Here is a 23,382-nt window from a genome sequence, read left to right as displayed (position 1 = left end):
GACAAACAATAATAGCGCTTTCGCTGCTACTCCTACTGAAAGATACATAAGACTATCCCGTTTTGTCATTTCCCCCACCCCTCATGCCAGATCCAGTTATATACTAGAATTACTAGATTCATGATTGCAATACGTTACAATTCAAAATTATATCCAGTTTATTCCGTCAAATCGATGATAGAATACAATGTGAGACAGACATATACAATGACATTACAATGACAAGTCGGCACTCTTTTCGTGAATTGTCAAATCACTTTATACAATTTACGACTCTATACCAAACATGTATGGTTCGTTTTTAAAGGTCGATAACATATTTGTGATTTTCCAACGTGTCAGATAAATAGGCGGTCTGTCGTCCATCCGATGTATTTGCTTTTGCAGTGGAGAGATATTTATTCTAGACGAGAGTAATCACATAATTTTGAATTTTATGAGTAATCAAATATTTTTAAGCGACCCGATCCGATATTTATGCGGATACGGACTAACGATATTTTTGCTGGTCACAAAGGATCACATATTTTTACCGAGGTAGTGTCGTCATATACTTATGCCTCCAATGGAGCATCAGATATTTTTGCACGGCTGCCCATAGTCATTTATTTATGCTGGTGACTGTACTCCCATCTCACCCAGAGAAAATTAAACTTTTCTATAAGATGATCTTTCTCGCTGAGTGAACTAATTTTATTTATTTAAACTTTATTGCACAAATTTACAAAAATAGAGTATGAATGGCGGACTTAACGCCTTGAGGCATCTACTATCTCATCTATCTATCATCTCTACGAGTCAACCTTAGGGCTAAACAGAAACAGTTACCTAGTTTGGTGCAGGATTGTAAAAAGAGTGGATATTAAAATAGACACAAGTCGAGACTACTATAATACTATACTTACACAAATATACATTTTAAATATTGGCTGGGTGCGCATGACAGCGCCATCTAGCGGCTACACTTAGGTTAGGGAGGCCTTGAAAATGTCACATGGCTGGCTGCAGTGAACGCATATAAACCATGGAAGTATTCTGTCCGCTCAATTATGACCCAACGTAAAGTATTCGATTGTAGGCGGTGCTTACAGACTGTTCGATTGGCAACTTCAGTTCGGCCGAGATGACAGTCGGTGACGGATGGCTAAATTGGTTTATAAAAACTACGTTTTTTTGTAATTAAAAATGTCTTCATGTGTCGTGAAGTGGTGCAGAAGTTGTTTTAGTTCATATCAAGGGCAGTGGAATCACTTTTCACTTGTAGTAAACAGATAACTTCAGTAAAATTTGGAATAAACATGACGACATTTTTTCAATACTACCGTGCTAAGCTAAAACGTAACAACTGCATACGACTTTCATAACAACATACGACTTTTTAAATTGCGAGGATAATAGGGATGGTTTTATGCCAAATGAAGTAGACTATTTATTAACTTATGTTCGGTTTAGGTATTTTCTATATACAGTAGAATCCGCTTATAATGACATTGAAGGGAAGTAACAAACATGTCATACTAAGCGGATGTCATATAAAGCATAGTTGATAAACTTTTTATTTTATTTTTTCCAAATTAATCTCAAACTATTTTGTGAGAGACGAGTTTTATTAACCTTATGCCAATTATCAACTTTCACCGAGAGTAAAAACTAAAATAATTTAAACGCCACAGACGTCCTCGCAGGGAAAGATGTGGGGCCGGCCATGAAAACCAGCATACCCGGTCTCCTATATGTAGATACATTTTTTTCTATCACGCTTTCACTGAATTAATTTAACAAATACACACATTATCTCAAAATGTTGATCATTTGAATCCACCCTCTACTGTTACATACATGTAGGTTCTCTCTCAAGCCATTTTCGTCAGTAGAAAAGAGCGGCGAATTTAGAAAATGTAAGCGCGCGAACGGTTATGGTCCCATACAAAATTGTAATTATGCGCCATTTTCTACTGACAAACTTGCTTGACCGGCTATATACATATAAAATATTTCCATTGGAACTGAAAGTGGGGATTTATTGTGACTCCGCCTGTTCAAATGTTTTTGACCCGATTCGTGTACCCATGTAAATTTTGCAGGCTGTATAGCCTGTCCGATTTCTAAGATCAAGTTCGCCATACATTTACTATGGCGTACTCGATCTTAGAAAAACGGACAGACTATACCAGTACGGGTACCATCAGTTTGGCACTGACATAAACGCCGTCGAGAACGTAATTTGCTTTCTATACATCTCGCTCGTACTCGCATATTAGTGCAAACGAGATGTATAGAAAGTAAATTACGTTCTCGATAGCGTAAATGTCAGTTTTGACACTGTCAGTGACTCATGGTACGGGCTCTGAACGTGACTTCGCTCTGCCATACAGATTGATAATAAAATATACAAAATACTTATTATAGCGGAATACATTTATACAACAATGAATATTTAATTATGTTGAGTTAGTCTGTCATTTAATTTCATAACAACATTTTAACTACATAGTTATCTTTTAATCTGCATTAAATTATTATACGTGAATTATTTGACTGGTTCTTCAATGTATGGCATAAACCTATCCCTGTCCAAGTCATATTCTAATCAAATATGAACCGCGAACTCTCAGCGGCCAGTACGTACAGCAAGAAGGTTATTAGCGGATTAATGTCGCTGATTGGTAGTTATTGACATTATATGCATTTCATCTACAATTAGCTGTGTACGTTAGTGTAATAGAGACAGGCTCTGTAAACGTATCATCTTATTTAAATGTAGGCGTAATTGTGTATGTGTGCTAATTTGGCCCGAGAATTTGAACGGTAATGTTCCCAAAGGCGGTTTCCACTGGCTGGCTGTCATATGTTACGAAGAGTAAATAAACTAGCAAAAAGCAGAGCTTTGTAAGGGCTCGCGGAGTTACCTAAACGTACCGGACCGCGAATTTGATCCAATCCAAGGCTTGTTTCATGTTCGATCGAGTGGGTACCTACGTAATAAGTCCGTTAAGGACGCAGCTATAAGTGAGAACAAGAAAGAAATATACTAACCGGGCCCCGGTTGCTGTCCGGTACGCCTGTCTGTTACAGCTTTTACTTTGTCCATTAAAAATGTGTGCAGACGACAAAATCATCCACACGTAATTATACAATTTCTTAAGCGCTTATTACATCCTACACGGTCGCCCAGTACTTACTTTTTGTAAAGAAGCCAACTGGCTTTCCTACATAATGTTGGGTCAGCCAGCCAATGTCCTTGAATTTATTTTTGCGTCCACACCACAAAATTGACCGAAAAACTATCCCGTCTGGACACCTACTGGCGGTAATCACGCTGCTCCGCACATAAACACAGTTCCACTAGGTACAGCCAGGGTTCAGCATCAGCTCTATCTTGGGTACTGCTCTTCTATTAAGTGTTCATTAAGACGTGTCAGATCACCAAAACAGCGTGTGCCTATGTTGCACCAAACCTGAGTTCCACTAGGTACAGCCTGGGTTCAGCATCAGCTCTATCTTGGGTACTGCTATCCCAAGTACTCATCATGATGAGTCGGATGTCCAAAACAGCGTGTGTCTATGTTGCATCAAACCTGAGTTCCACTAGGTACAGCCAAGGTTCAGCATTAGCTCTATCTTCTGTACTGCTCTTCCAAGTGCTCATCAAGACGTGTCGATTGGCTAAAACAGCGTGTGCCTGTGTTGCACCAAACCTGAGTTCCACTAGGTACAGCCAAGGTTCAGCATCAGCTCTATCCCAAGATAGAGCACCCAAGTAGTACCCAAGTACTACTTTCCTAAGAGTACTCATCAAAACGAGTTGCATGACCAAAACAGCGTGTGCCTATGTTGTATAAAACCCGAGCTCCACTAGGTACAGCCAAGGTTCAGCATCAGCTCTATCTTGGGTACTACTTTCCTAAGAGTACTCATCAAAACAAGTTGCATGACCAAAACAACGTATGCCTATGTTGTATAAAACCCGAGCTCCACTAAGTACAGCCAAGGTTCAGCATCAGCTCTATCTTGGGTACTACTTTCTTAAGAGTACTCATCAACAAGTTGCATGACCAAAACAGCGTGTGCCTATGTTGTATAAAACCCGAGCTCCACTAGGTACTGTCAGGATTCAGCATCAGCTATCTTGGGTACTGGTATACCCAGTGATCACATGACGAGTCGGATATCCAAAACAGCGTGTGTCTATATATGTTGCACCAAACCCGAGCTCCACTAGGTACTGTCAGGTTTCAGCATCAGCTCTATCTTGGGTACTACTCTCCTAAGTGCTCATCAAGATGAGTCGGATGACTAAAATATAATGTGCCTTTGTTGCACCAAACCTGAGTTCCATTAGGAACTGCCAGGGTTCTGGGTCATTTTGTTGAACTGCACGCCGACGTTGCAATTGGCGTGCAGTCGGCGTGCAGTTTCCATACAAGTTGCAGTCGTGTATCGGCCCTAAGTCACTGAACTATAACTATGTTCAGTGACTTAGGGCCGATACGATACACGACTTAACTAACGACTTAACGACTAACTTTGTATTAATATGCTTATCTGTTATTTATAATTTTAGCAGTTCCAAGCAATAGTAACACTAAAGGCGCCATTCATTAATTATGTAAGACAATTTTTGCCAGTTTTTACCCCCTCCCTCCCCTATGTAAGAAATAATAAGAATAGGATGACCACCTCCCCCTCTCACCCCTGACCAAAAAATGAGTACACGTTTGGTTTGATTTAGTGTTTATTTTACAAAAATATATTTTTATGAATGTTTATTTGTACCTGTACAAAGGTACTTGAGCTCATTTACGCTAACTCTGCACCGTGTTTGATAGCATAGTGTGGAAGTATTATTATTATTTGAAAACGTTATAACTTCATAGAAATTAAAAAAAAATCGCATCTTTGTGATCTTACGTAAGAACTATAAAAACCCCCTCCCACCCCCTTATAAGAAAAAATAAGATATTGTTCGATCCCCCTCTACCCCAAAATCGTCTTACGTAATAAATGAATGGCGCCAAAACTGTTTCTCGAACTGAAAATACCCGATTTAAGTTTGCTAATACAACATGACTGATCAGTTCATCAGTGTCACAAAACATACGAGTAAATTGACCTCTGCAGTGAATATACAGCAAGATTGATTGTTCTAGTAGGTATTCACAGAAACTTAATTGCTAAATTGGGAATCAAACCAAGCGAAGCGATTTTAACCCACTTTTGTATTTCATCGATGTTAATGGCGTAAGCGCCATCGACATTATTGAAATTGAAAACACCACATAGGTATCGTTGTCTGAGTACCCACAACACAAGCCTTCTTGAGCTTACTGTGGGGCTTAGTCAATTTGTATGAGAATGTTTAATATTCATTTATTTACTACTAACGCCATCTGTTAGAGAAATAAATAATTAACATTAGCACCAATGTTAATTCATTATTTTGCCAACAGATGGCACTAGTTGTAATACAAAGTGTTATTACTTTATTTTATTTTTTTAGGCTTATAAAATGATATTTTTATGTTTGATAACACATCTAGACATGAATTTAAATTACTATGTTAAATCTCAAACCTAACAGTGCAGTAGTTTTTCCGTAAAGTGTACCACAAGAATGCATAGTTTGTCGAATAGTGATAGGGCTCGCTTCGCTCGCCCTAATAAACAAATAATTTCAATGAAATATCGTAATTTTCATATATTCTATTCGATCATGTAAATCTATAGTGTTGATAATAACGTTGACCTTTTTTATTTCCGTCTAAAATGGCACAATCAATAAATTTTTGGTAGTAAACACGGACTTTCTCATGGCTGACTTCACGAGGAGAAAGTAAAGAAATAAACAAATTTAATTGAATAACGCATTTCATATACAGGGTGCTTCCTGTAATAGGAGCAATAAATTAAACTAAAGGCTGTACTCCTCAAACTGACCAACATTAGTTCAGCAACTTTTAAAAATTATGAATCCTTTAGACTTCCTCTTTTTCATACAAAATAAATATTGCCTTCGATGTACACTGACATCAGCGAGTTTGACGTTGCTTGTCATGCTTTAAACATAACAAAATTTGCAATACATTGCGTCTTAGAACAAACTTAAAAGTGTAATAAAAATCAAAACATGAGTTAATTTCAAAAGTTGCTGAACAAATGTTGGTCAGTTTGAGGAGTACAGCCTACAGTTTAATTTATTGCTCCTGTTACAGGAAGCACCCTGTATATTGCAGACGATCATTTATGACTGTAGTGTCGTTAATAATGCTTACTTTTTGTGTATTTTCAGTTAAACATGGCCAAGTTAACTAAGACAATTGGATTCCGACCAATCACACACGACATCGCAAATCCTGTCATGTGCCTTTGGGTACCAATGGCGATTCCTCGGCACTTAAATAAAACAACAAATAAATTAATAGTAACTTAACCATTGTAACGTGCTACTTCCTACAACATACAAAATAATAATTATAACATTAAAATGTTGCTTTATAGGTTAGCTTATTTACTTTTTCCTCTTGACAGCGATTATCCATTTCATTAGTTGTTCTCGTTTCCAACTTTCTTGTGGAAATTTATAGAATTTGTGATCACTGTTTTTGCCATTGTTCTTGCAGTTAACTGCGCAGCAGGTTTCGCGACGCATGTTTATTTATTTTTACATAAAATGCACGGATAGGTACGTAAATTTCGCTAGTAAAAAGTAACAGTTGGGCCTCCGAAAGTTTCTTTTTTGGCCACGGTGCGCGCTGCGATCGTTTCGTAGTTCCCCCACCTCCTAGTTCGCACCCAGCGAATATTAATTCAATTCAATTCATTCAACATACTTTATAGATAAACATACATACTACATATAATACATATAAACATATATACCCACTGAAAATCAGCGTCATGGCTTGCCGTGGCATTATGCTGAGTGGGGATCCTGTTTATTTAGCATCTAGGTTGTGTTGTATGTGTTACTTTAAATTAAAATATTGTCCAATATTTTTTTAGATGTTTAATAAATGTATTTTCATTTTTTTTTATATATAATAATTACAATAATTATGTACCTAGTTATGAAACATCATACGTAGACATTTAGTCACGAATGTTTTCAATTAAGTAAGCTTACGCAACTTGCTTTTGAAAGTAAAAGCTTGCTCTGAGCTTGTCTGATAGGCAGAGGGAGAGCATTCCACAGGCGAATTACTTGGCAGGTGAATGAGTTGGACAAAAATCCAGTCCGATGAGGGAGCACAGCCAGCTTCAGAGACGAGAAGCACCAAGAGGCGAACCAGGACGGGCTGTTATAAACACACATTTAGACCTGAGATAACTGGGTGCAGCTGGGTCAAATAAAATTGAATATAGAGTATATAAAATTCGCAGTGACGACAAATTGTGGGCCAATGGAGTTTACTAATGGTCAATCATTCGGACTTTGTTGTTGTTATTTGACTGACTAGGTACCTGGATGTTTGCATGCTTGCTTGCTTGAGGCTCTGGTGATAGTGCCGCCACCTATAAGTGCCGCTCACAATAAAGCACGACTGTATAATATAACCTTTTTTATTTATATAAATAGACTGCAATTACATTGCACACTGTACGGTTGCTATGGCGTGGGCAGGCAGACTAGTACATGCTCTTATTGCATCCCATCACAATAGTATAAAGTTGCCTACGTGCGTAGTAATTGGAAGTAAAGTCCACAAAGCCAAGCCGGGTATCGTTTATATGAGCAGGTTGTGCATTGCATGTTCGCACGCTCCAAACGGCATCGGCATGTGTAGGCAAATTCCGATTTTAAAATTATGCCACCCAATTCATCTTACGTGCACCCTGTACGGCTAAAACTAAAATAATTCTGTGCCTCCAGTGTAAAAGGGTTTAACTCGAGTTTTTCCAAATTACAAATTTTGTCACTAAAAGGTTTATTTCACGAAACTACATCTTTTGTGCTGACACCCACTGCCCTACGACTTCTAGTTTCTGAGAAATCGATTGTGCAAAAGGGTTAATTAAAGTTTGTCAAAAATCTGAACCATTATGTTCAAAACGATTTATTTTTATATTATCTCCTATTTAATATTTGTTCCTGAGTCATGGTTGTTTTCTATGTATTTAAGTATCTGTATTTTATATCTATCGTTGTCTGAGTACCCACAAAACAAGCCTTTTTGAGCTTACCGTGGGGCTTAGTCAATTTGTGTAAATATGTCCATTAATATTTATTTATTTATTTATTTATCTCGTTTAAAAAAATGGTTTTTGTGAATCGTGTTACGAACGATGGTTAAAGCAAAGTTTAATCTTAGTGAATAAACTACATTTCAAGAAACATTCGGTGTAAAGAAATCAAAATTCACTTAGATCTATTTCAACTACCGGGTTTAGTTCGTGAATAACGGTAAAACTTAAGTTTTTTTATTATTCACAAACAATTTAAAAGATGTCATGATGTGTAAAGGGGTATAAAATAATTTACTTTGACCGTTTTTCACCATCTAGTTTCGCTAAATTGAGTTAATGATTATGGTTAATGTTCACTTAGATTCCTTTCCATATTAATTTTTTTAGTTGGTCAATGTGAAATAAAGTACTGCGAGAAAGGTAAACGAAAAAAAGGAAAAGTTGTTGTTTATTGAGGTGAGCGAATTCAAATATCAAAAAGAAAGTCCTGTAGAAGAAAATAAATCTGGAAGATTGATTATGAAATAATTGGAGAACAAAAACAAAAAAAAAAACAAAGATGGGGAATAAAAACCAACAAGTGCAACAGCTAGCCTAGCCAAGGTGACAATCGCTATGGCTTCGACAACGAAACGCTTTTTTGTCTCTCTATTACTCTTTCCTATTAGTGCGACAGTGACAGTTCCGTATCGCTACGGAGCGTTAGCGATTGGCATGTTGTCTACGGGACCTGCTCTGTTGTACTGAACCATTAGCAATTTCAGCAGAGAATGAAAGATATTAAGTCACTCTTTAATTACCTACATTGATATTATTCTTTTGGTTTGTTTTTAGGGTTCCGTACCCAAAGGGTAAAAACGGGACCCTATTACTAAGACTCCGTTGTCCGTCCGTCCGTCCGTCCGTCCGTCCATCTGTCACCAGGCTGTATCTCACGAACCGTCATAGCTAGACAGTTGAAATTTTCACAGATGATGTATTTCTGTTGCCGCTATAACAACAAATACTAAAAACAGAATAAAATAAAGATTTAAGTAGGGCTCCCATACAACAAACGTGATTTTTGACCGAAGTTAAGCAACGTCGGGCGGGGTCAGTACTTGGATGGATGATCGTTTTTTTTGCTTGTTTTGCTCTATTTTTTGTTGATGGTGCGGAACCCTCCGTGCGCGAGTCCGACTCGCACTTGGCCGGTTTTTTTACTATCATTCTAATAAAATGCAAGGTTTAGTTCCCATAATGGTTTCTTTACACAATACAAAAGTTCAAAAAGATTTTAGCAACACTAGAAAAGTGCAGTTTAACCTTTTCACACATTCATTATTTATGTGAAAAGGGATATAAGTTTTTTTTAAAGCTAATATTTCTGTTACTTTCACATAAGTCAGGTTAATTTAAAGGTTAATTGAAGGTAAAATTAATATCTTCAACTATCTAAACTAAAAAGAAAAACCTATTTTTTTTAGAAAGAATGCAGAGAAAACACGGTTTGAAAGTTTTTCGGCCATACTGAAAAATTAAATTTTTTGAGTTTAACCCTTTTACACTGGAGGCACAGAATTTTCGTTGAGCGACATTCAAACCTCCATTTGATTTCACATTATTCGCATCTGGCTTATTACACAGTTCTTATTGAATTTTGTACTCATGCAGAATCAAGTGGAGATTTTTCCAGTTTGAATGGCACTCCACATTGTAGGTGCAGATATTGAGCTGTGAGGGCGCAACGCAATTAAAACACAACGCGGTCGGTAGCGTGCGGCCGCCTGCCCCTGTAGGTATAATATACCTAATCCAACAAACAATTATGCACCTTATCCCGTTCAAATAAAAATGTCGACGCCAGACCGCCACGAAACTAGTGCATACATACAACTGTTTCTTATGGTACAGTTAGCTGCAGAGAAAAGGTAGGTACCACTTCTGCATACAAACATTACAAACTACTTAACTATGCAGGGGTGGTTAAGTACCTTTTCACTGCATCTGACTGTACTGCCTATTCATACAATCAAAGTGACTAGCAAATCATTTATTTATTCATCTCTCATATTTGCACCAAGTTATCATACCTTTCGGAGTATCGGTCGTATGAAGCATGTATGTCTGCATGTTCGCAAGGCGGCAGTCGACATGGCTACACAGTACACATACCTAACTATGTACATCTTCCGCGTGACTGCAATGTGCTCATGAATATTGGAGATATGACCTGATACACGGCTCCGCAGCCAGGCCTGTAAGCTTTTGACGTCATTACCCAGACGTAACTAGATAATGAATCATTAATCTGGGCTGATTATCGTATTGATTACGTCCTCCTTAATAAATATTGATTAAATACGGTAAATTTAGTTTGTGACGCAGAACGGAAGTCGTTAAGTCATTTAATTAGATCTTTCCGCTGCGATATGGCATAAGTTGTTTTATCTCTTTTTGGGGTTTCATCAAAAAACAATATAACTAAGTAATATATATATTGCTGTATGCAATTGCAAACATAAAACGGCGGCTTATTTGAAAATCAGTTTCATATGTTTTTAAAAGCGTCGGCAACGCGCATGTAATATCTCTGATGGTGTTGCAGGCGTCCATAGGCTACAGTGACTTCTTACCATTAGGTGAGCCGTATGCTTGTTTGCCACCGACCATGGTCTAATAAAACATGGTCTTCTCTTCCCAGAGTGTCACTTGTCTACGTCACAATAACATTGCCACTTTATTTCAACATAACATGTTACATGGGTACATTATATCTATGGTTAATAAGTTAATTTATTTCTTTATAATGTAATAATTTTCATTTATAAGTATTTTATCTTAAATTTTACAATAACATGTCATTTTTAATTATTCATTAGCAATATCTTCCGATTCACGAAATAAATTTCAGACGTTCGGGTAATTCTGTTTACACTACTGGCAACACAGGATAGCGCTTTCACATTTGACAATCCGCCATTTTGTCCCTGACCGACCGTCCTTGTCGAACGCGTGTTAATTGTTATTCCCTTCTCGCTCAGTGTCAGCAGTCGCAGTGTTTTCCAAACTTTTCACGTCGTAAGCTTCGTAATTAATGTTTTGTTACGAAAATGGTTGGCTGCTCTATTCGGAACTGTAAGAGTAGGAGTGAAAAGTGCAGTATAGATTTGTTTTATTTTACTATGTTTCTACATGAATAACTTAAAATTAATGCCGTTAAAATAATTTTCACTGTTGGTTAAAATTCTCCCACATTTTAAAGTTTGAGAACCTGTAAACAGCATGATGACGTAGGCAAGTGCCAGTTAGGTCATTCGCGAATCTCGGAATAGAGTACCAGGCGGAGTATATTATTATACCATGCCACCGACGTGGTATTAAAAAAAACAATTCCCAAATAGGCATGTTGAGTAATAATCCGCGTTGAAACCACGATGCCTGTTGAATTCAAACGTCGCTCAATGCTTCATTGGCGTTGGCGGACAGAGTATTCACCATCAATTTGAAATTAAGGGAAGGTCTTCTAAGACCAATTTCGCGTAGCTGTACGGGATCTGATAGCTGCCCTCACTGACCCAAAAAGAAAATCCATCCTGTATATCTGACACGAAATTATGAAATGTCATCAATCGGCAAAAACGAACCATACTGGATAGCATAGATCCTTACATTGTATGAAGTGATTTGACAGTTCACGAAAAGAGTGCAGACTTGTCATTGCATATGTCTGTCTCACGTATTTCATTTGCAATTTTAAATTGTGACATAATTAAAAATCAGGTAGAATTTTAATAGAAGATGTGTAATAAAACTAATAAACCTCCTTCTTACATAAAAAAGAATGATGAAGAAGTCAACTTGTGGACTGTAACAAGGACAAACAATAATAGCGCTTTCGCTGCTACTCCTAATACTGAAAGATACATAAGATCGTTCGTTCGGTCATTTCCCCCACCCCTCATACCAGATCCAGTTATATACTAGATTCATGATTGCAATACGTTCAAATTTACAAAAAAATTATATCCATTTTATTCCGTCAAATCGATGATAGAATATAATGTGAGACAGACATATACAATGACAAGTCTGCACTGTTTTCGTGAATTGTCAAATCACTTCATACAATTTACGGCTCTATACCAAACATGACATGTATGGTTCGTTTTTGAAAGCAACAAAAATATACCGCTCCCAGAGTATTAAGGCTTGAAATTAGAATGAAAAAACACAAATTAGAATGGGCGCGCGGTCAAAACCCAAAACGGAGCCCGGAGTCCGAGCGGTGTGAGCCGCGAGTTCGCGTCGCGTCGCACGTCGCCATCATTTGCATGTGCCTCACACGCGACACGGCACGCCACGACTCAACGCGAAATTAAAACTTCATTTTTAATGACGTGTTAGCATATCGCGCACACGGCGAGCACGATTTTAAGCATAAAAAACGGGGTTTCTAGGTTACATTGCTTTTATTCACGCGCTTTTCATATGAGTTAATGATAAACTAGCAGTAACTGCTTGCATTTATTACATATTTTTGTTTATGTTCAATGTGTTTGACCGCATGTTGTATGTTTTGTATGGTTGTTTTGTTGTCAGTCATTGCGGCGCAGTTGCTGCTGGGGGTGCACGCAATCGCAGAACTCTGTAGACACGGCTAATGAGATAAAACATGACTCGGAGATTGTGCGTATAAACTATGGCCACAGATGCTTTTACGCTGATTAGCTCATTTAATACCTTGACACACGAATTATGATTTTTAGAGAGTTTTATACGGCGTTGTACCTAATTACTGTGTTGTTGTCTGCAGGGACTGCAATCGATGTTGTCGTTCAGCTCTAAAGACATCGTGGCCGTGAGTTGCTCGTGGTGCAAGGACACCTACCACAACAAAGATCCCTGCTTCAATATGCAAAGAGTAGAAGAACAGTGTTCGCTCGGTGAGTACATATCTCTTGTCACGCAAAACTTTGTATATTCTACTCAATTAATAAAATTATTTATATAAACACGTGCCTTACGTTATTATATGTACTTATAGCTAGCTCCATTTGAAGTTATTATTTTTATTACTTCTTTGTCAGCGCTCTGAATGTTGATAAGAATATGTTAAGTATGTACTAACTAAGATATGAATTTAATTGTATTATAGGTTTACAATGCAACGTTACCGTCCCACCGTCGTGGATTGTCAAACTTCCAAATAGAGGCAGCTTTAAATCGTCGCTAAGGAAATCGCCAAAGAAGAAAAGCACCACTAAAAAAAATGGAAAGAGTTCCAAAAACGAGCAAAAAACATTTGTAATCAAACCGATACCTACTGGAAACATACACCCGGTGTTGGTGTTCATCAACCCGAAGAGTGGCGGCAACCAGGGCGCCAGGCTGCTCCAGAAGTTCCAGTGGTGGCTGAACCCTCGGCAAGTGTTTGACCTTACGCAGGGAGGGCCGGGCCCGGGGTAAGTGCGTCTGACCCCGAATAACTTTTTAGTTGTATTTGATTTAATCACAAAATGCTCATTTTGCATGCGCAATTTTCATATTTTAGTACGGTCGACGTCCATGATTCATCAATTAAGCAAACTTTTACGCCATTAACTCCATTTTTGAAACAATTATATATTATATCTATTCTGTATCTGGGGGCACGGAAGTGCCCCCGCCAAGTCGAGCAAAACAAAGAGGCACGGCCGTACCATCCTTTTCTCGAAGCGATTCAGGCCATTTTCGACGTCCTGTAATTTTGTGTTAGCTGAAGCTAGAACCCTGAATTTTCAGTGACATATAGGGCTTAACATGCTTTAGATATATTCTCAAAAACATTTTTGAACTTGTAGTTTAAGAATTATTGTACGTCAAAGTTCCTTAGTTTCGACACTGACACACTCACACATTCACTCACCTCACCGATCATCATTCTCGATCTCATACTTCTAGCATACCCACAAGTTTCAAATTTTAATACTATAAAAAGCGGCCAAGTGCGAGTCGGACTCGCCCATGAAGGGTTTCGTATTTAGGGGATTTATGACGTATTAAAAAAAAACTACTTACTAGATCTTGTTCAAACCAATTTTCGGTGGAAGTTTGCATGGTAATGTACATCATATTTTTTTTTAGTTTTATTATTCTTTTATTTTAGAAGTTACAGGGGGGGGGGGACACATTTTACCACTTTGGAAGTGTCTCTCGCGCAAACTATTCAGTTTAGAAAAAAATGATATTAGAAACCTCAATATCATTTTTGAAGACCTATCCATACACGTATGGGTTTGATGAAAAAAAAATTTTTGAGTTTCAGTTCTAAGTATGGGGAACCCCCAAAAAAAAATTTTTTTTTTTTTTTTTTTAATTTTTGTGTGAAAATCTTAATGCGGTTCACAGAATACATCTACTTACCAAGTTTCAACAGTATAGTTCTTATAGTTTCGGAAAAAAGTGGCTGTGACATACGAACGGACAGACGGACAGACGGACAGACGGACAGACAGACAGACAGACAGACAGACATGACGAATCTATAAGGGTTCCGTTTTTTGCCATTTGGCTACGGAACCCTAAAAAGTTTTGAGATGTAATGTGAAACCAAGTCGGTTATTTTAATCAGTGCCAGGTAGGGCTTGCAATATCGGACGGTTTCCAATTCCGGAACTGATTTTCGATATTGGGTCCCAATTCCGGAATTCCGGAACTGGTTCCGGAATTAGGGTTTATCATATTTTTATTAGATTTTTTAATAAAAAAAAGCGGCCAAGTGCGAGTCGGACTCGCCCATGAAGGGTTCCGTATTTAGGCGATTTATGACGTATAAAAAAAAACTACTTACTAGATCTCATTCAAACCAATTTTCGGTGGAAGTTTACATGGTAATGTACATCATATATTTTTTTTAGTTTTATCATTCTCTTATTTTAGAAGTTACAGGGGGGGGGACACACATTTTACCACTTTGGAAGTGTCTCTCGCGCAAACTATTCAGTTTAGAAAAAAGCGGCCAAGTGCGAGTCGGACTCGCCCATGAAGGGTTCCGTATTTAGGCGATTTATGACGTATTAAAAAAAAACTACTTGCTAGATCTCGTTCAAACCAATTTTCGGTGGAAGTTTACATGGTAATGTACATCATATATTTTTTTTAGTTTTATCATTTTCTTATTTTAGAAGTTAGGGGGGGGGGGGGGACACACATTTTACCACTTTGGAAGTGTCTCTCGCGCAAACTATTCAGTTTAGAAAAAAATGATATTAGAAACCTCAATATCATTTTTGAAGACCTATCCATAGATACCCCACACGTATGGGTTTGATGAAAAAAAAAATTTTCAGTTTCAGTTCGAAGTATGGGGAACCCCAAAAATTTATTGTTTTTTTCTATTTTTGTGTGAAAATCTTAATGCGGTTCACAGAATACATCTATTTACCAAGTTTCAACAGTATAGTTCTTATAGTTTCGGAGAAAAGTGGCTGTGACATACGGACGGACAGACAGACGGACAGACGGACAGACAGACAGACATGACGAATCTATAAGGGTTCCGTTTTTTGCCATTTGGCTACGGAACCCTAAAAATGATATTAGAAACCTCAATATCATTTTTGAAGACCTATCCATAGATACCCCACACGTATGGGTTAGCTGAAAAAAAAATTTTTGAGTTTCAGTTCGAAGTATGGGGAACCCCAAAAATTTATTGTTTTTTTTTCTATTTTTGTGTGAAAATCTTAATGCGGTTCACAGAATACATCTACTTACCAAGTTTCAACAGTATAGTTCATATAGTTTCGGAGAAAAGTGGCTGTGACATACGGACGGACAGACAGACGGACAGACAGACAGACAGACATGACTAATCTATAAGGGTTCCGTTTTTTGCCATTTGGCTACGGAACCCTAAAAACATCAAAAATATGAAATACTGATACTTTACGTTTATTAAAGAAAGTATTGTTTTAGAGGAATTTAATCTGAAGTATTATTAATCGAAAAATATCAATAAATTGAGTAGTGCACCTTATTACTATGGTAACTTTTATTCACTTCAATGATACGGTGTATTTATTTGGGGAAATTACGGATGCTAGAAATCGGCCACATGCCCAATTTTATATAATGTCTAAATATAACGGCTTCGTAGCCTAGTAGGTAGGTAGGAAGTGGCCCTGTTTACAAAGATGAAGGTCCTGGGGTTCCGATCTCGGTAAGGTCATTTATTGTGTTATGTTATGACGATTATTTGTTTCTGGGTTAAGATTGTTTTCTATGCATTAAAGTAGGTATTCAGCTATTGGTACATATTACCTTTATGCATTGCCGACTAGTGCCAAAAACGCAAGCCTTATTGAGATTACGTTTTTTAAGTTTGGTATTTTCCTTACTAGTTCCTAAATTCCTAATTCAAAATATAAGCTTCTACAGGGTCCGAAAATTTGACGACCGCCCTGGCCTAGTGGGTAGTGACCCTGCCTGTGAAGCCGCGGTCCTGGGTTCGAATCCCAGTAAGGGCATTTATTTGTGCGATGAGCATAGATATTTGTTCCTGAGTCATAGTTGTTTTCTATGTACCCACAACACAAGCCTAGAGCTTACCGTGGGGCTTAGTCAATTTGTGTAAAAATGTCCTCTAATATTTAACACAACAGATTGGCTAGCTACTTTATTTAGCATATACAGTGCATAGGAGTAACGACTTAACTTTTTACATACATTATTAATCTGACCTTTCCAATTCATGTTGCTGTCTAAAACTAGTCCTAAAAATGTTGTGTTATAGACTTCTACAAGTTGTTGCACCTTATATTTGACATCTAAATCTTCCAATTCGTTCTTCCTTTGTCTAAAATTCATTATTTTCGTTTTTTCAATATTTATTTTTAGATTGTTTTCATTAAGCCACTTTACAATACATTCCAAAGCATTACTCATTTCGAAATTAATATCAATGTCACAATTATTCAAACTTGTACCAGTGAAAATAGCGGTGCTATCATCCGCAAAGAGAACCATAAAATTAGTGTATCATTGCAGCTATCCGTACCTTTTTTTTTTGACGGAGTGAGAATGCATTTACGCACGGTGTGTGGGACTGATCTTATACCTTCTTAGTAACCGCCTCAGTTACACGGTACCGTTAGTACTACTAGTTGTATAAATAGGTATAAACATGCTCTCTATAAACGCAATCGATAATAAAATTTCTACATAGAAACTATTATCAATTTGTGTTTTCAATATCAGGTTGGAGATGTATCGCAAGGTGCCGAACCTGCGCGTGCTGGCGTGCGGCGGCGACGGCACCGTGGGCTGGGTGCTGAGCGTGCTCGACCGCATCGGCACGCAGCCCGCCGTGGGCGTGCTGCCGCTGGGCACCGGCAACGACCTCGCCAGGGCGCTCGGCTGGGGCGGGGTAAGGACACCTCGCTACATTAGGGCCACCCCACATCTAGCGTCTTTCGAGCGCCGGCGTCTACAACTCTATGGCCGCTGCTCGACGCAACCTCGACGCAACTGCGCAGCGACGTCATTTTCCATAGCGCTGACCAGACGCCGACGCTCGAAAGACGCTAGATGTGTGGTGGCCCTTATTGTCAGGGGACCCGGAGGTCTATTTCAGATTTTTTTGTGTGATAGTCAGCAAACACGAAGACGAGCCGCCTCATGGGAAGTGGTCACCTTCGCCCATGGACATAACCCTTGAAAACCCTAAGTACCCGCTTCTTGAAAAACCCCGTGACGCGTAATTTCTTATTATCAAACGTTCGTGTATATGATCTGTAAGTTGTCAACAGTGGTCAACATATTTCTGCTTGACGAACAACATAACCAGAAACGACTTAACGAGATGTTACTATCTGAATAGACCTCCCGGATATCTTGTATTTTCCCAGTATTTCACGAGCTAACACGTCCCTTATTGTGTGTAGTGATACCTACTTAAGAGGAGATAGGCGTTAATCCGGTTAAAAAATATATGACGAACACAAACCCCCGATTCGAATATTAACAGAATATTAAAGAGAAATAACTCATTTTGATTGTAAGTCAGTCTCTATACAGATACAGATACTTATACGGATTTTTATTGGTAAAATAAATACATTTAACAAGTCATTAATTTCTTAACAAAAAGGTATTAACTACCGGACATGGATATGTTACGGCATACTACGAGTTATTGACCATATACGCGCCAATAGAATTTCAACCTTAGCAATCGATTTACGGTTCAAATTAGATTTGACTATAGGGAAATGTGACTTGTCTTCAAATGTATCATGAAATCTGGATTAATGGGAATATATTTGGATTTTTTGAGGAAACCTTGTAGATTGGTGCGGCCTGGAAGAGGGTTGATGTTAATGCTACATTGTATGTTAATTATGCATGTCGTTTTAAAATGAGAGCGAAACCTCGATTGCATGAGAGCGGCTTTTTAACGTGGCGGGTTCTTGTAAATCTTAAATAAGTTTTTGTCGTAAAATTAGACTACAGTTATAGTAATATAAACAATGTATTAACTTAAGTAACACCGGGCCGGGGCCGGGTCAAGGCGTCTGACATGTCATTTTCGGTGATCACGTGGTAAGCACCATAGAAAACGAAGCACTGGAAGCTCCGTCCCGCTCGCCTTCTTGGTGCTGCTGAATGTCATGTCAGTTCAATCTCTAGAAGTTTTAAATAACTTGCAAACATTTGCAACATTAGATTACAAACGTGCACTCGATTGTAGAACTGTAGAATATATGTAGGCAGGGATCGCAAATCAGAATGAATATTTTACGTAAACTTTGGCCACAGAATAAGTAATAGTATTATCATACAGAACGGCCACGCACCGCCCCGCCCCGACTCGCATTAAACCTCGCCCCGCGACCATCCCCCGACATGAATCTGGCGGACTTCTGGCGTGCTCTCAGTACTGCGGCTTACCCACACATACACAATGCCGCGTGTACAGACGTGCCGTGCACACATATAAACGCAAATTTCGTGTCCGTAAGGTACAAAAGTCATTCGTTGGGCAATGCATTCATTTTTATAACAAGTTACCTGAGGATGCTTTAAGATTACCCTTTACAGCTCTTAAGAATTACTTAAAAAAGTCATTGATGTTAAAAGCTTATTACAGAGTCGAGGACTACTTGACAGACAAACATGCATGGTCCAAACCAGAAACTAATAAAAAGTAGTAGCAATTAAAAACATTGTATTATGTATAGAGTTATAGGTGACACAGCTCAGGTAAGCAGGAAAACACATCAAATATTATATGTTGGTAATTCATAATAATCAATCAGATTTATATAATATGTTTTCCCATTTCTTTTAATAACTTTATTTTCTTTTCCTTTTGTAAGAATTTGATATGTTTTCTGAAAGAGCTACGAATTTGTATGATTCCATGTACATATGTATATTTTCTAAATCAAATTTCTATTACACCTTATGTGTATAATTGCATGAATTCTATAGTGATTTAAATTGTATTTTTTTTTTCCTTATTTTCTCGTAATGCATGTTAATTATAAGATGTAATTATTTTTGAAAAGATGTGTCCCGCCGAGTTTGTTGCCGGTCCCATAATGGGATACCCTCCTCCAATTGAGGGGGGATTTAAATCTTCTCGGGGCAGAGGTGTAGGGTTGGAGCCGGTCTACCTAGCTTTATTTGACGTTCATAAGCGCATTGTAATTATGCCTACTTGAATAAACTATCTTTTATCTTTATCTTTAATGATTTTTGATGTATGGCGTGTCCGCCCTGTGCTTTGGCGGCGGCGTTGTTATTCCTCGACACGGAACCACGGAACACACGGGTTAACACGCAAGCATTATAAATGTAAATGACAGTGTAATTGTTTGTATGCAAATATACAAATGAGATCACGCGAAAACAGCTGAATGGATTTCGATGAGAACATCCAGTTTTAATAAGTATTATACCGGTTGAAGCCTGTAACACGAGCAAATAATTAAAACATAGATTGTACTTCTCAAAGGGTGACACTTTTGTTCAACAACTTTTAAAAATTATGAAGTCTTTAGATTTCCTCTTTTTCATACAAAATAAATATTATTTATTATAAATGGGTTTACTCATGCCCACAGACTAGCAGAGGCGAAGACGTGGCCTACGATGGAGCGAGCTCGCCCAGAAGGTGCCTGTTCACCCTTGATTTGAAGGTTGCCGGGTTATATCTGCTCGGAAATATAGACGGACATTCCTTGGCAGTGCGCATAAGAAAAGAAGAAATAAAGCGCTTCGTGCGAATGCGAATTGGTAGAATATCTACCAATATCTATTTATTGTCTTCAATGGACGCCATTATCATTGTGATTGACGTTGCTTGTCACGCCTTAAACATTCGCAATACATTGAATAAACTTTAAGGTGTATTAAAAGTCGCTGAACAAATGTCTGAGTCTCAGTATGAGGAGTACAGCCTACAGTTTAATTTTTTGCTTGTATTACAGGCCACACCCGGTTTTCAATGACACTGGTAAATAGGTAGGTAGTTATACATATAATTAAAGATATCAAAAACATGGGTAATGGTTCTAAATCATCTTGTAAGGATCTCCGTTTCACGTGTGTTACGCAATTTGCTCTCAAGTGTTGATTAAGGCATTCGTAATACCGTCTTAACCTGTCAGTTCCCAGTGGCTCCAATATGAGTCGGAATTGTATGGATTTGAGAGGTCCTGGGAAACGAGGGGTTAAATCAACAACGTAAGCCGCTATTATGATTTTCCCCGTAGCTTTCTGTCGTATAACATTAATGAGCACATAAACGATCCGAGGCATATTACTTTGAACATCAACATTTTATTAGGTATTCGACAACACGATAAACAAAATTCTGAACGACGAAACAATGACAATGATGGATTCATGAGTATAATATACTTACTAACTATGCACGGATACTACGGATATGTTTTTTATGTTTAAATTTTGCACCGGAAATCTGAATCCGCTGAAACTTTGTTGAAATGTTTGATAATAGACTTACGGGCACAGCCATAGCCCCGGGATAGATTGAACGAAATAACAGCTTTTTAAAAAGAGGAGGCTTTGTGGAAACCCGCCTCGTTTTTTGTGCACATACCTACATGAAAGCATTTATTTTCCGTCTGCTTGCACCCCATCGGGTTTCAATTTCGCTTAAAAATAAAACGAGGAATGCCCTTTGTATTCTTTATGGTCTTTCATCCAACAATGGTTAACTCCCTTCCTTTGAAAAATCCACAATACCTTTTAGCTCTTTGAAATATTAATTTACGAAGATATCGATGTGCATCTAGGGTTTGCAATCCAGATCCGGAATGTATAAAATTATCCGGATCTGGATCCGGATCCGCGGCTAATCCCATACATTTCGGATCCGTCGTGCAAACCCTATAAGCAGATCGCTAGCATAAAATTACTTTTTCATAAGCTTCGTCATATCAAATGAAATTCAGATGGCATTGCATACCTACTCTTTTTTTTTATTTCAAGTATTTAAAACGTCATTAACGTATTTATAGACTGCTAATGTTGTTGACAGTTAATTTCGCAAATCTTCTTGTGAATCAGTAAATGATAAGATAAGATAAGATAAAAGATAGTTTATTCAAGTAGGCATAATTACAATGCACTTATGAACGTCAAATAAAGTTACACCGGCTCCAACCCTACACCTCTGCCCCGAGAAGATTGAAATCCCCCAATTGGAGGAGAGTATCCCAATATGGGACCGGCAACAAACTCGCGGCGGGACACATCTTTTCAAAAAAATTACATCTTATAATGTTAATTATGCTTTACGAGAAAATAAGGAAAAAAATACAATTTAAATTACTATACAATTCATGCAATATGTGTATAAACATAAGGTGTAATAGAAATTTGATTTAAACAAGCAACAACGGTTGCACTACGGGAGTGCCGATAGAAGTGAAAACTCACCTCACTATGTTACCGACGCCCGGTAACAAGATACATACGTTTAGCGGAGGTATTCTATTTATTTATTATATATTATTATCATTCTCAAATAAGATCACACTTTTTCATTGACATGTTTATTTACATACTGCCATGACAACTTCAAATTATTTGAACATAGGTAAAGAGTCTTGAAAAGGAGTCCGCAACAGAAATGTCAAATAACATTGAGTTTTTCTTTATTAATTTAAATGCCATCTAAATTATAAGTGGCCACCTTACGCCCCTTACTGTCTCGAGTTTATCATTTTTCCCCACCTCAAAAAGCGCCCAGCGCCGCGAAAGAAGTTTTCACTTCAAAAACCGGCCAAGTGCGAGTCGGACTCGCGTTTCAAGGGTCCCTAACATTAAGTCCGACTCACGCTTGACTGCACATTTCTGATAGGTTTTCCTGTCATCTATAGGTAAAGAACTATTTTGTGTATTTTTTTCATAATTTTAGACCCAGTAGTTTCGGATATAAGGGGGGGGGGGGTGGTAATTTTTTGCCTATTTTCTTGAATAACTGCGAAACTATTAATCCTAAAATTATTTAAAAAAATATATTTAAGATTCTCTTTCATTTGATATGTAACACTATATAGTTTGAAAAACTTTTTTTTTTTAATTTTCTCATTTACCCCCCAAAAATGGCCTCCATATTTAAAATTCATTTGTTTACGTTACACATCCATCTTTGGGTCATAAACTTACATATGTGTGCCAAATTTCAACTTAATTGGTCCAGTAGTTTCGGAGAAAATAGGCTGTGACAGACGGACGGACAGACAGACAGACAGACGCACGAGTGATCCTATTAGGGTTCCGTTTTTAGGGTTCCGTAGCCAAATGGCAAAAAACGGAACCCTTATAGATTCGTCATGTCTGTCTGTCTGTCTGTCTGTCCGTCTGTCCGTCTGTCCGTCTGTCCGTCTGTCCGTCTGTCTGTCCGTCCGTATGTCACAGCCACTTTTCTCCGAAACTATAAGAACTATACTGTTGAAACTTGGTAAGTAGATGTATTCTGATTTTCACACAAAAATAGAAAAAAAACAATAAATTTTTGGGGTTCCCCATACTTCGAACTGAAACTCAAAAATTTATTTTTCATCAAACCCATACGTGTGGGATATCTATGGATAGGTCTTCAAAAATGATATTGAGGTTTCTAATATCATTTTTTTCTAAACTGAATAGTTTGCGCGAGAGACACTTCCAAAGTGGTAAAATGTGTCCCCCCCCCCCCCC

At 37.9% G+C, this 23,382-nt stretch overlaps 1 protein-coding gene across 1 annotated transcript in view; it reads left to right on the top strand.

The window, feature by feature from the left end:
- LOC134662631 (eye-specific diacylglycerol kinase) overlaps positions 1-23,382 on the top strand; it is a 68,637-nt gene that overhangs the window by 22,237 nt on the left and 23,018 nt on the right. Inside the window, exons 4-7 of the mRNA XM_063518904.1 lie at positions 12,766-12,852; positions 12,980-13,109; positions 13,322-13,628; positions 17,404-17,572. Of these exons, the coding sequence (XP_063374974.1) occupies positions 12,766-12,852; positions 12,980-13,109; positions 13,322-13,628; positions 17,404-17,572 (693 nt within the window). The remainder of the gene's footprint in view (positions 1-12,765; positions 12,853-12,979; positions 13,110-13,321; positions 13,629-17,403; positions 17,573-23,382) is intronic.

Source organism: Cydia amplana, chromosome 3 (genome assembly GCF_948474715.1).
Source record: "Cydia amplana chromosome 3, ilCydAmpl1.1, whole genome shotgun sequence".
NCBI lineage: Eukaryota > Metazoa > Arthropoda > Insecta > Lepidoptera > Tortricidae > Cydia > Cydia amplana.
This window is presented reverse-complemented; position numbering and strand designations above follow the sequence as displayed.